The sequence below is a fragment of the Eumetopias jubatus genome, unplaced genomic scaffold (genome assembly GCF_037043125.1).
Source record: "Eumetopias jubatus isolate StellerSeaLion01/CBP00866 unplaced genomic scaffold, mEumJub1_p1.0 scaffold_1, whole genome shotgun sequence".
Classification (NCBI taxonomy): domain Eukaryota; kingdom Metazoa; phylum Chordata; class Mammalia; order Carnivora; family Otariidae; genus Eumetopias; species Eumetopias jubatus.
The window spans coordinates 159,221,085-159,233,373 of record NW_028274807.1 but is presented as its reverse complement, the minus strand read 5'-3'; the positions used below and the strand labels follow the sequence as shown (position 1 = coordinate 159,233,373).

The 12,289-nt window shown below is 38.2% G+C and overlaps 1 protein-coding gene across 2 annotated transcripts in view; it reads left to right on the top strand.

Annotated features, from left to right (window-relative positions):
• The window catches only part of TXNRD3 (thioredoxin reductase 3), a 65,859-nt gene that overhangs the window by 31,936 nt on the left and 21,634 nt on the right, over nt 1–12,289 (top strand). For both annotated transcript variants that reach the window (XM_028101855.1, XM_088026927.1), the window contains 5 exons: nt 658–773; nt 1,677–1,902; nt 3,101–3,193; nt 8,300–8,376; nt 8,949–9,105. In XM_028101855.1, coding sequence (XP_027957656.2) covers nt 658–773; nt 1,677–1,902; nt 3,101–3,193; nt 8,300–8,376; nt 8,949–9,105 — 669 coding nt within the window. The remainder of the gene's footprint in view (nt 1–657; nt 774–1,676; nt 1,903–3,100; nt 3,194–8,299; nt 8,377–8,948; nt 9,106–12,289) is intronic.

Sequence of the window (12,289 nt, the reverse complement as noted above, 5' to 3'; positions counted from 1 at the left end):
CCCACCCCCGCAGCCAGTGCTTGTTTCTCTCTTTCCGGACCCTCTGGAGCAGGTGCCTGTCTCCAGGCTGCCCTCCCTCCATCCCACCATTTAAACCACCCTCTTGTTTAAACACCTTCATTGGTTTTTGAATTTTTTAAATGAATTACTTGTATAATTGAAAATAGGCAAACAATGAATAACCTTTCCTGGTTCCCCGTAGCTGAAATCTTGAGAATGGCAAATAAAGGTGTTAACATTTGGCATGAATCTGTTTCCCTTCACTGGGACACGTTCCCCCCTTTCGTGCCACTTTCTGACCACTTGCCACTCCCCAGGCTCCTGCTACTTTCAGGCCTGTGTGCTTTTCTGTGCACTGTTCTCTCTGTAGGTTTTCTTTCTTCTCAAATCCTCTCACTTTCTTGCCTCCACTTGAAATACCACCACCTTTGAAGCCACCCTCGGCTGGCCTTCCAGTCCCCTGGTCCACCTCCACTGGGCTCTGTTGGTGATATTTTATGAAGACTTCTCTTTTCTATGTTGGTGCTTATCACACTGCATTACTATATTTGCATGTCCGCTCCTGTTGGGTGGGAAGCTCTGTAACTAGTTGTCCAGGGTGTCTGATACCCTACCGTGTTTGTAGAAGAAGTTGAAATTTGCTTTTCTTTTTTCAAGGCAACCAATAGAAAAGGACAGGAAACTTACTATACTGCTGCAAAATTTGTCCTAGCAACAGGTGAAAGGCCCCGCTATTTAGGAATCCAAGGAGATAAAGAGTACTGTATTACTAGGTAAGATTAAATAGGCTATTGTAACCGTAAATTGTGTTATGTTTATGTGTCCAATTTATTTAGTCCCTGATATTATTTCATAAAAGATTTGAATTGATGACAAATAAAAAGTATAACGCAAGAAGCTAAGTGGTTAACATAATGAAGCCCAAAGAAAATAAGATTAGGTAAGTAATAAGGTCAAATTTATGCACACATATATGCTGTATGATTCTAGGTAATTGCTCAGTGAGATCTGGGAAGTTGGCTCTAAACTTCCTGGAGGCCAGAGCAAAGAAATAAATACAAATAGCTTTAGGGTTTAGTGTCTATAGGATCTAATGAACCAGTTGATCAGGAGAAGCGTGACTGTTCCTAATACTGGGATTTAATAGTAGTTATCCCTTGATGGTTACAGAGAGGACATTGTGTAATGCAGGACAATGACTTTCAGACTTTTTTACCAGATGCACATACGCAACTGATGAATCATTGAACACTACATCTGGAACAATGATGCACTATATGTTGGCTAATTGAATTTAAATTAAAAAAAAGAAATGTGTTTTTCGTGACACTGTTGTTCAGGTGAACACACACACACACACGCATGTGTGCACACAGACACACACACACACACACTCAAACCAAACCATATTTCTTCTTATATAATGTAGTCTAATATTTTCTATTCTGTTTCATTTAAAACACCTTCAGTTGTGATCCACTAATTTGATTTTGAAAAAACTGAGCTATACTTCTTACTCTATAGTGGACACTCTTAGAAACTCTAAAAGGCTCTTTCTGTTCATGTTTCTTCATTCAAGCACCAGGTTGCTAAGCCAACAAAAGACCACTACACATAGAAACCTACATGTTCATTTTTATTGCCTACATGTTCCTTTTGTTGTTTTTATTTTTCAGTGACGACCTGTTTTCTCTGCCTTATTGCCCTGGCAAAACATTAGTGGTGGGTGCATCTTATGTCGCTCTGGAATGTGCAGGGTTTCTTGCTGGCATTGGCTTAGATGTCACAGTTATGGTGCGCTCAGTCCTTCTTCGTGGCTTTGATCAAGAAATGGCAGAGAAAGTGGGTTCCTACATGGAGCAACATGGTGTTAAGTTCTTAAGAAAATTTGTACCTGTGATGGTAAGTCCGAAAGGCATTTGGAATTCCTTTTATTTTTAGGTTTTTATTCTCTTTTTAGTTTTTTATTCTAGCTCTCCTTACTTCATTTCCTGAAATAAATTAGTCCGTACTCAGTAGGACACCTTAAAGATAGAGCTCCCACCTCTAGTCTACAAAACTGACCTCCACGTGTCCCTCTGTCCTCCCCACCCCTCCCCCTGTGCGGGAAGGTGTCCTTACTCCTCTCAGGCCTTATGTGTGCTCCTACCTTCTCTCACCTTGTCAGGGATGCTCCGTCTTCAGTTAACATCCTTTCTGCTCTGTCATTCCCACCAGTGTCTCTCCTCTTCAAACAAATAAGCCCTCCCTTGCCCTCTCTGCCCTTTTGGCTGGGTCCCTGTTTTTCTTTTCCTGTTCACAAGGAAACTTCTGTACACGTTCCTTCTGGTTTCTTGCCTCCATTTTCCACTTCAGCCAACTCTCAGCTGCTTCCATCCCTGCTCCTCCTTTGAAATTACATGCCAGGGTCTGTGGCCAACTCCATGCTGTCAGATCCAATGGTCGTATCTCTGCCCTTATGGAGTGGGGCTTCTGGGCAGCATTTGGTGAAACTGACATTCCTTCCATTTGAAACACTCTCCATCCTTGAACTCTCTGGTCCCACAGCCTGTGATTCCACATCTCAACCTGTAAATGTCAGAGCACTGGCTCCCTCTTCTCTTCTCTGCACTTGTTACCTGGGTGGTCTTCTTTAGGTCCATACTTTATTATCTCAATGCTAATGGCTTTCAGATTTATATATCCTGCTCAGGCATCTCTCCTAAACTCCACACCCATTTACACATTTGGCTATGGGATATCTCCACTTGAATCCTCATAAGCATTTCAGATTTATTAAGACAAAAGTGAAATTCTTGATTTTCTTCCTAAGTGTATTCCCCAGCTCATCTTTCTGGCCTATATAAGTACTCAGAAGGTGGTACTACAGTCTACACAATTTATTAAGTCAATACCTGGAAAACATCCCTCATTCCTCCTATTATGCCTCCACCAACGAATCCATTAATTTATTTCTACCTCCAAATTTTACCTTGTTACAGTCCTTTTTTCCTCTGTCTTTACTTAGTCGAGAAACTATATGTGCACACTTGTACACCCTCTGACCCATTTATTTTCTGTCACCTTTAGACAGAATCATTACATTACTTATCCTTACTAGGTTCAGCAGTTGGAGAAAGGTTCACCCGGAAAGCTGAAAGTAGTGGCTAAATCCACTGAAGGACCAGAAACTATTGAAGAAGTATATAATACAGTAAGTTTTTATTTTATAAGCAGTAAGTGGTTGAACACACTCATAAATTAGCACAAATGAAGTTTATGGGAAAATTCTTAGGCTTAACTTTTTTCCTTTTGATTCTTTGTAAAAACTATAATAAAATGGCAGGTAGTTGAGCTGTTGACATTTGGTAGTTTTTGGTGTACATGAAAAATATAAGAAAATATGTGTGTATGGATAATTTATACATAGAATAAAATCTGGAAGCAGATATATCTGACTTATAAGTACTTACTTCTGGAGCATTAGATATCTTTTACATTTGGATATTTTCAATAAAAATTGAATATATCTTATAATCAAAAACAATAATAAAGATCTTTTTATTTTTAAAAACAATATAAAATCTGCAAACAACGTGAATTGTCCATGGACTATATTGGGTGGCAACAGTTCTAATTTAAAAATGATGATATTTGGATGTCAACATTTCTTTGGTAAATCATATTTATATTTTATATACTGATATATGTGTGATTGTTTTTAGTTAAAAAAAGGGAACAATATGGGGAGGATCAACAAAGCCAAAAAATAAGAAAACAAACAAAATAAATCAACCCCAGTTGAGAGTTTTATTAGGATTTTATCAGATATATAAAGCAATTGCTAACTTTTTATTGCAATATTTAGTCTTCTCTCCATAAATATGGTATATCTTCCTCTTAATTTAGGTTGTCTTTAATAATTCCTAACAAAGTTAATAAATTCCTCTGTATACAAATCAAGAACATCTTTTAGATTTATTCCTAGGTATTTAATGTATTTTTATGTAGTCATAAATGATATTTTTGGGGGAAAATGTCATTGTCTTTAACTGTTGCTGGTGTATAGAAATGCTGCCAATTTGTGTGTTTTGATTTAGTATTCTATAATCTTGCTAAACTATTATTTGATAATTTATCTTAGATTATTTTGAATTTTCTTTGTATGCCTTCATACTATTTGTAAATAACAAAAGTTTTGTTTCCTCCTTTCTGCTTTTTTCCTTTTTATTTCTTTTTTTTGCATAAGTACACTAGCTGGGACCTCCAAGAAATGGCAGTGGCAGGCATTTTGTCTTGTTCTCAGTATTGAAAGTTCTCAGTGTTTCATCATTAAAGAGTAATGTTTTCTGCAGGATTTTGTTAGATATTCTTAATTAAGTTAAAGAATTTCTTTTCTCTTTCTTGTTTGCCAAGAGTTGTTTGGTTATTTCTTTTCTGTTTTTTAAAAAATCACGAGTGGATGTTTGGTTTTAACAGTGTTTCTTTTGTACCTGTTGATCAAAAATTTTTTCTTTAATCTGTAAATGTGTTGAATTACATTGATTTTCTAATGTTCAACCAACTCTGTGTTTCTGGTGTAAACCCAACTTGGTAATCGTTCTTTTTATATATTGTTGGATTTGGTTCTTTAAAATTTTTGCATTAATATTCATGAATTATATTGGCTCATAATTTTCCTTTCATATATTGAACTTTTCAGATTTGGATATCAAGGTTTAGCTCATGAAAGAAGTTTGGAGTATATTACCTCTTTCTCTGTTCTCTGGAAGCAGTTTTGTAATGTTAGAATTGGTTCTTTGTTTGATAGAATTCACTGATGTAACCATCTGAGCCTAGAATTTTCTATAGATATATGTATTTGACCACTGATCGAATTTCTTTAACAGTCACAGGGCTTTTAAGGCTTTCTATTTTTTTCTTGAGTTACTTTAGATTAATTATATTTTTCTAGTAATTAGTTCATTTCATCTGAGTTATCGAATATAATGGTATAAAGTTATTCACAGTATCTAAATTTGTAAATTGTTTACTTTTATAATGAGGTGTAATTTACATGTAGTGAAATGCACATATCTTAGATGTACAGTTCAGTTGGTTTTGAAAAATGCATGTTTGTGTAATCCATACACATTTGAAGGTAATAGAATATTTCTACGAGTTCAGAAAGCTCTCCTATATCGCTTCCCACTCCCTGACCCAAACAACCCTATTCTGATTCTGTCACCATAGACTAGTTTTGCCTAGTCTAGATGTCACAGGAATGGAACCATATGATACATACGCCTCATATTCATCCATGTTGTGTGTCTGTAGTTAGTTGTTCTTACTGTATAAATTATATGATTATAAAATGGTATGACTATACCACAGTTTGTTCATTTTCCTGTGGATGAACCCCTAGGCTGTTTGTGGTTTGGGCTATTGTGACTAAAACTGCTATGAAGATTTCTTGCATAAGCCCTTGTGGACTTATATTTTCATTTCTCATGGGTAAATACCTAGGAATGAAATTAAATGGTCATAAGATGGTTTCGATGTTATACAGTTTGTGAAACTGTATAACAGCTTCTATATGAATGAATCACTCTTATATTTCCACCAGCTGACATGGGAGTTTTGGTTGTCCCATGTCCTCAACATTTGGGCTTGTCTGGATTTTTCATTTTAGCCATTCTAGTGCATGTGTAGTGGTGTCTTATTGTTCTAATCTACGTCTTCCTGATGACTAATGGTGTTGAGCAACTTTTCATGTGTTCACTGGCCATTTATTATATTTTCCATTATGAAGTATCTGTTCAAATCTTTGGTCTGTGTTTTTTTTATTCAGTTATTTGAATTTTATTCTTGAATTGAGGGAGTTTTGTACAGCTCTTGGATACATTCTGTTTTCAGGTAGATATATTGTGAATATTTTCATCCCATTTGTGACTTGTCTATTCATTTTTTATGGCATCTTTTGATGAACAGTAGTTTTAAAATTTTTATGAAGTCCAGTTTATTAATTTTTTGCTTTATGGTTAATGCTTTCTATGAGCTCTAAGGAATCTTTTTTTTTTAAAAGATTTTATTTATTTATTTGAGAGAGAGAGAATGAGAGAGAGAGAGCACGAGAGGGAAGAGGGTCAGAGGGAGAAGCAGACTCTCCGCTGAGCAGGGAGCCCAATGCGGGACTCGATCCTGGGACTCCAGGATCATGACCTGAGCCGAAGGCAGTCGCTTAACCAACTGAGCCACCCAGGCGCCCCTCTAAGGAATCCTTTTACCCAAAGGTCATGAAGCTATTCTCCTAAATTTTATTCTTGAAGCCTTATAATTTTATCTTTTATGTTCAGGTCTGTAATACATCTTGAATTATTTTTTGTTTATACAGTGAGGTAGGAATATGGGTTCTTTTTCTTCTGTATGGGTATCCAGTACCATTTGTTGAAAAGACTTCCTTTCTCCACTGAGTTGCTTTGGTGCCTTTATTGAAATCATTTGACCATTTAACTGTGGGTCCGTTTCTACATTTCTTTATCCCATTGACCATTTGTCTCCTTTCACCACATTGTTTTCAATATTGAAGCTTTAGACTGGTGGAGTAAGTCCTCTGGTTTTGTTTAGGTCCTTTACATTTCCATATAATGCAGCTTGTCAATTTCTACCAGAAAAAAATCCTGTTGAGATTTTAATTGGAATTATATTGATTATATAGACCAGTTTAGAAGAACTGACCATCTAGTGTGTGAACTTCATAGATCTTTCCAATTATCTTTAATTTCTTTACTCAATATTTTATCATGTTCCTCTAGAGGTCTCTTGTGTGTTTTGCTAAATTTGTCTCTAAATATTTCATGTTTTTAAGCTATTATAAAATGGTATTTTAAATTTTCTAAAACTTTCAATGTTTACTTGGTAGTATATAGAAATACAAATGATTTTTGCATGTTGACCTTACTGTAGATTCTTGGGGTTAATGTCTGCATATAAAGTCAGTTTTGTTGTTCTTTCCAGTCGGCCTGACTTTTATTTCTTTCTCTTGCCTTGTTGCACTGGTTAAGTCCTCCAGTACAATGTTGAATAGAAATTGCTTGAGAGTGGGCATCCTTATCTTGCTCCTACCCTAAGTAAGAGGTGAAACATTCAGTCTTTCATCATTGCTAGGATGCAAGCTGTAGATTTTTTTTTTCTTTTAACACCAATGCCTTTTAACGGGTTGGGGAAGTTTTCTTTTATTCTTAATCTGCTGAGGACTAAATTAAAATCCTCAAATGATATTAAATTTTGTCAAATTCTTTCCCCATATCTGTTGGTTAATGATTAAATTGTTTTCTCCATTATTTGGTTAATATGATTAACTACATTGATTGATTTTTGCATATTGAACCAAATTTGTATTTTTGGGACAAACCCCAGTTGGGCATGATCAATTATCCTTTCTATATATTGCTATATTTCATTTTCTAACTAACATTTTGTCAAGTATTTTGCATCTGTGTTCATGAGGAGTATGGGCTTATAATTTTAATATCCTTTTTGATTTTTGTGTCAGTTGTTTATGCTGGCCTCATAAAATGGAGTTGGGAAGTGTTCCCTCCTCTTTTTTTCTGGAAGAGTTTGTATCCCATTAGTAGTATTTCTTACTTAAGTTTTGATAGACTTTACCAGCGAAATCATTTGGGTCTTGAGTTAATTTATGGGCAGTTTACAAATTGTGGATTCAGTTTCTCCAGTGAGTGTGGGTGTGTTCCTCCGCTAGGGTTGCCATAAGAAAACACCACAGACTGAATGTCTTAGACAATGGAAATTCAGTTTCTCACAGTTCTGGAGGCTGGAAGTCAGATCAAGGTGTCAGTAGGTTTGGTTTCTTCTGAGGCCTCTTTCCTTGGCTTGCAGATGGTGCCTTCTCCTTGGGTCCTCACGTGGTTGCCCCTCAGTCTGTGTCATTTGTGTCCTAATTGCCTCTTTTTATAAAGGACACCAGTCATACTGGATTAGGGCCCCCACCCTAACGGCCTCACTTTACCTTAATTACTTCTTTAATGGCCCTGTCTCCAAATACATTACATTCTGAGGCACTGGGGCTTAGGACTTTAACATGTGAATTTGGTACAGGGACGTAATTTAGCACAGAACATAGAGTTATTCAGATTTGCATGTGTGTGACTTAGTAAACTGTCTTTCGAGGAATGTTTCATTTAAGCTGTCAACTTTATTGGCATAGGGTGTTCATAGTATTCTGTTATTGTCCTTTTAATGTCTAAAGGATCTGTAGTGATGTTCCTTCTTTCATTCCTGACATTGACAATTTGTGTTTTGGATCTCACTCTAAATATAGGTTTTGTTAGCAATTGGTCGTGACTCCTGCACAAGGAAAATAGGCTTGGAGAAGATTGGTGTCAAAATCAATGAGAAGTAAGTACACGTGGGATCATTGCACTGTTGCTGCACAAAGCAAAATGTTTCTACAGATCACCTCTTGGAATTCTCAGTTAATTACTAAGATGCAAAATTTTAATGCTGTAAGTTTATTTCACACTAAGTACTGTGCCAGCTCTGTATTAATCAATTTTTTTCATTAATGAATCAGTAACTCTTTAGTGTGTGCCTTAAAGAACTGATACATTAAACAGTGATTTTAAAAAATAAACTGTGGAAATGTCCTTACCCACTTTCTGATTTAGGGTTAATTTTTATGTTGTTGGTCAGGCTAGGAGAAAAATTTCAAAGGGAAATCTGGACCTATCCTTGGCATCCAAAAAAATGAGTAGAAAAAAACCCAGAAAGGTGGTTTTTTTGGAGCTAGAGAAACCCTTACAATTTGAGCCATTGATCTTATAGACATTGATGACCTGAGGTGCCTCTCTTCTTAGAGGGAGGTCTTTGCTCTATGTGTTTAGTCATTGTCTCTTGGAAAAGTTGGTGTTAGTCATCCAGCAGTACAGAATGAGTCATAATGTATTTGTTTCCTTTCCAAAATCCAATAGGAGTGGCAAAATACCAGTAAACGATGTGGAACAGACCAATGTGCCCTATGTTTATGCTGTCGGGGATATTCTGGAGGGTAAACTTGAGCTCACACCCGTTGCCATACAGGCAGGCAAGCTGCTGGCTCGCCGACTTTTTGCTGGCTGTTTGGAAAAGGTGAGTTTTCTACTTTTGAGATGATATCTAGATCAAAATTGTGATTAAAAAAATCATTACAAAGAACACTTGTGTACTTGTTTTGCAAGTAAAGGGTTCATCACAGATAAATTATTATTTAGTAATAATTTTCAACAAATATCTTTTGAGTGTCTGCTGTGTACAGGTTGTCATGCTAGGTGATATACAAAGGATTGGCATGGTTCCAGTGCCAAGGGGCTTCCCAGGAGAGTGGGGGATCATGAGTGATGTAAGACAAGGGGCAGTTAGTTGTAACTTATTGGGCTGGTAAAGGCATCCCAGATGGGCAGTCGCTGGCCCTGGCTTCATGCCTGCTGGTGGGTGAACCTGGTCAGGTTGTTTCAAGTCTCTGTGCCTCAGTTTTACCTCTGCCAAGTGTGAAGGTGATGATTTCTAGCATCTCCTGCACTTTTCATTGTCTTCAGTCAAAGATGTGGGACAGGCTTTGTAGGATGAGTAATTCAAAACTGAGGTAGCACAGGGCTTTTCTGGTAAGTAGATAATGCAGATGCAAGCACCAAGCTCAGCAGGACTGTGAGTAGTCTGTTAGAGTTCCCGGCTGGGGACGTCGTGCTCTACTCCATGAGAGCACTGTGGATGTGTGGAAGTGTAGGCGGATGAAGGGCCTGGGTAGGGGTGAGGAAAGCTAAATGTTTTGTCCTACACAAAGAATGGTCCCTTCTATAATACTTAGAACATTCGGGATGTGTGTGGGCAGAACACTTGGGGATAGAGGAATACAACTGGGAATGAGGCTAGAAAATTCATTTGGTGCCAGCTCATCAAAAATCTCCCATGCCACGATTAAGAATTGGAATGGCCTTCTCTAGGCAGTGGGAACTGTTGAAGACCTTTACATCCTCCATCTTTCTGTTTAGAAAACTGTCAAACCACAGGAAGAATAGGAATAATCACCCATATTACCCTTTCATCCACATTCCCCAGTTATTAATATTTTGCCATTTGGCTCTCTCTCCTTTTCTGAATATGTGTGTATACAATGCGTGCATTTTTTTTCCAGAGCTTTTTGAGGTAAGTGGCAGGTCAATGACATTGGCCCCTATAGACTTCAACATGCATCTCCTGAGAACAAGCATCTTCTTCCATAACCACGGTTTCATTATTCTATCTAAGAATTTGAACAAAAATGTGATACTGTTCAGATTTCCATTAAGTGTATGCACATGCACGTGTTTGATTCATGTGGTATGTTTAGCTCTTTTAAGTCTCTTTTAATCTGAAATGGTCCCCCTGCCTTTATTTACCTGCTTGTTTTGTTTTTCGTGACTTTGATTTTTGATGAGTCCAGACTACTTTCCTTGTAGAATGTCTCATATTCTGAATTTCTCTGATTGTTTTGCATGATTAGGGTCAGGTGAAATGTTTTGAGTATGTCTTCTTCACAAAGGATGCTGTGTTCTGCTTATCATATCACCCCCGGTGCCTCATGAGGTCATGAAGGAAGACCTTGAACGTATATGGAGGCATTGCTGGATGGGGGCAACGAGGATGCAGCTCTGTGAGCATCAGTGGGTGGGGCCCAGGATGCTGAACATTACAGTGTGGCAATGCAGTTAGCATTTCAGGGTGTATGGAGGCAGAGTAGTTGCCAAATGCTTTAAGAAGTTAAGGTGGCTGTCGGGTGGAGAGATCTGAAGATGCAGCAGTGTGTTTAGGGTATGAAGAAAGAAAGAGCTTAAAGGTACAGGACTAGAAGGAAGGCAAGAAGGGCAAGATGAAGTCAAGTTCAAGTGGAGGAGATGGTTTAAGATGTGGAGAAAGTGTTTTAGATGAAAGGGAGGAGCATTGAGGAATTTCCTGTTAATTATTCTTAATTGATAGGAAATGGGAGACAGAGGCACCCTTTGAGAATGAGGCTTTCCCTGTAAGCCATGGGACCCAGGGTCAGCTGCTGGTCAGTACGGCTGACCCTTGAACATCGCGGGTTTGAACTGTGCGGGTCCACTTACGTGGGGATTCTTTTCAGTAAACACGGTACAGTGCTGTAAATGTATTCTCTCTTCCTTATGATTTTCTTAGTAACATTTTCTTTTCTCTAGCTTACTTTATTGTGTAAGAATATAATATACAATATATATAACATAAAAATATGTGTTAATCAACTGCTTACAATATTTGTAAGGCTTCCAGTCAAAGGTAAGCTATTAAGTGTTTTTGGTGGGGAGGGGTTCAAAAGTTTTATGTGGATTTTTGACTGCATGGGGGGTCAGCACTCCAACCCCCACATTGTTTAAGGGTCAGCTGTAAATGGATTGATGTGTATGTGCAGGCCTAACAGAAGTGAAAAAATACTAAGATTATCCCTACGGTTATGTGTTTTTTTTCTAGCCCCCTTGGAAAAAAAAAAAATGCTTGGCTTACCCATGATTTGCAGGTTCACAAATGTGAAGTGGTACTAGAGCATTTAGGTTAAAGATTCTAGGCTGATGTACATTATACATAATCCACCTCACTGATGTAGGGATACCTGGCAGTGGTTTGATTTGTTTTTGTTTGGGGTAACAAAAAGTAGAAACTTACTCCCACTAGGCAGACTGAGGGTTTTTTTTACAAGGATCCTGTGAATTAGTAAGTTGAAACACTGACTTAGAACAAGCACCGTGCTAGGGCTGGGCCACACTGCATTTGGAGCTAGAACTGGGGCTGGGGTCACAGCTGCTCTGGGGCCCCGGCACACAGGTGGGGGTTTCACAGGGTCTCTTCCAGTAGCCTTACTTGGCTATAGCTCCACAGGTGCATTTCTTCCTGTCCCACCTCCACTGGGGGATTCTTCCTTTGCTTCCAGCTTGTCTTCCTGCAAAAGAAAAGAATTTGATTGATGTAGCTCACCTTTTTCTACATAGATTTCTGGCCAGCTCACACATTAGCTTTCTTTGGGTTAGAGGCCACCCTTGACCTAATCACCTACAACCTGTTGGCACGGTTGGGGGGACAGGTAGTGCTATGGGCAGTGTCACCCCTTGAGGGGCTATTGATGGGCAGGCCTGGTGACCTTCATCTCTGGTTATACCCTCCACCCTTTCTCTGCTCCTGCACACTGCTTTCTCTCCATGCATGGTTCTAATGGTGCTTGCACCAGTGTGTTCCAGTTCTTCATGCTGTCACAAAGACACTCTCTTCCAGGGAGGGATGCCACCAGTGC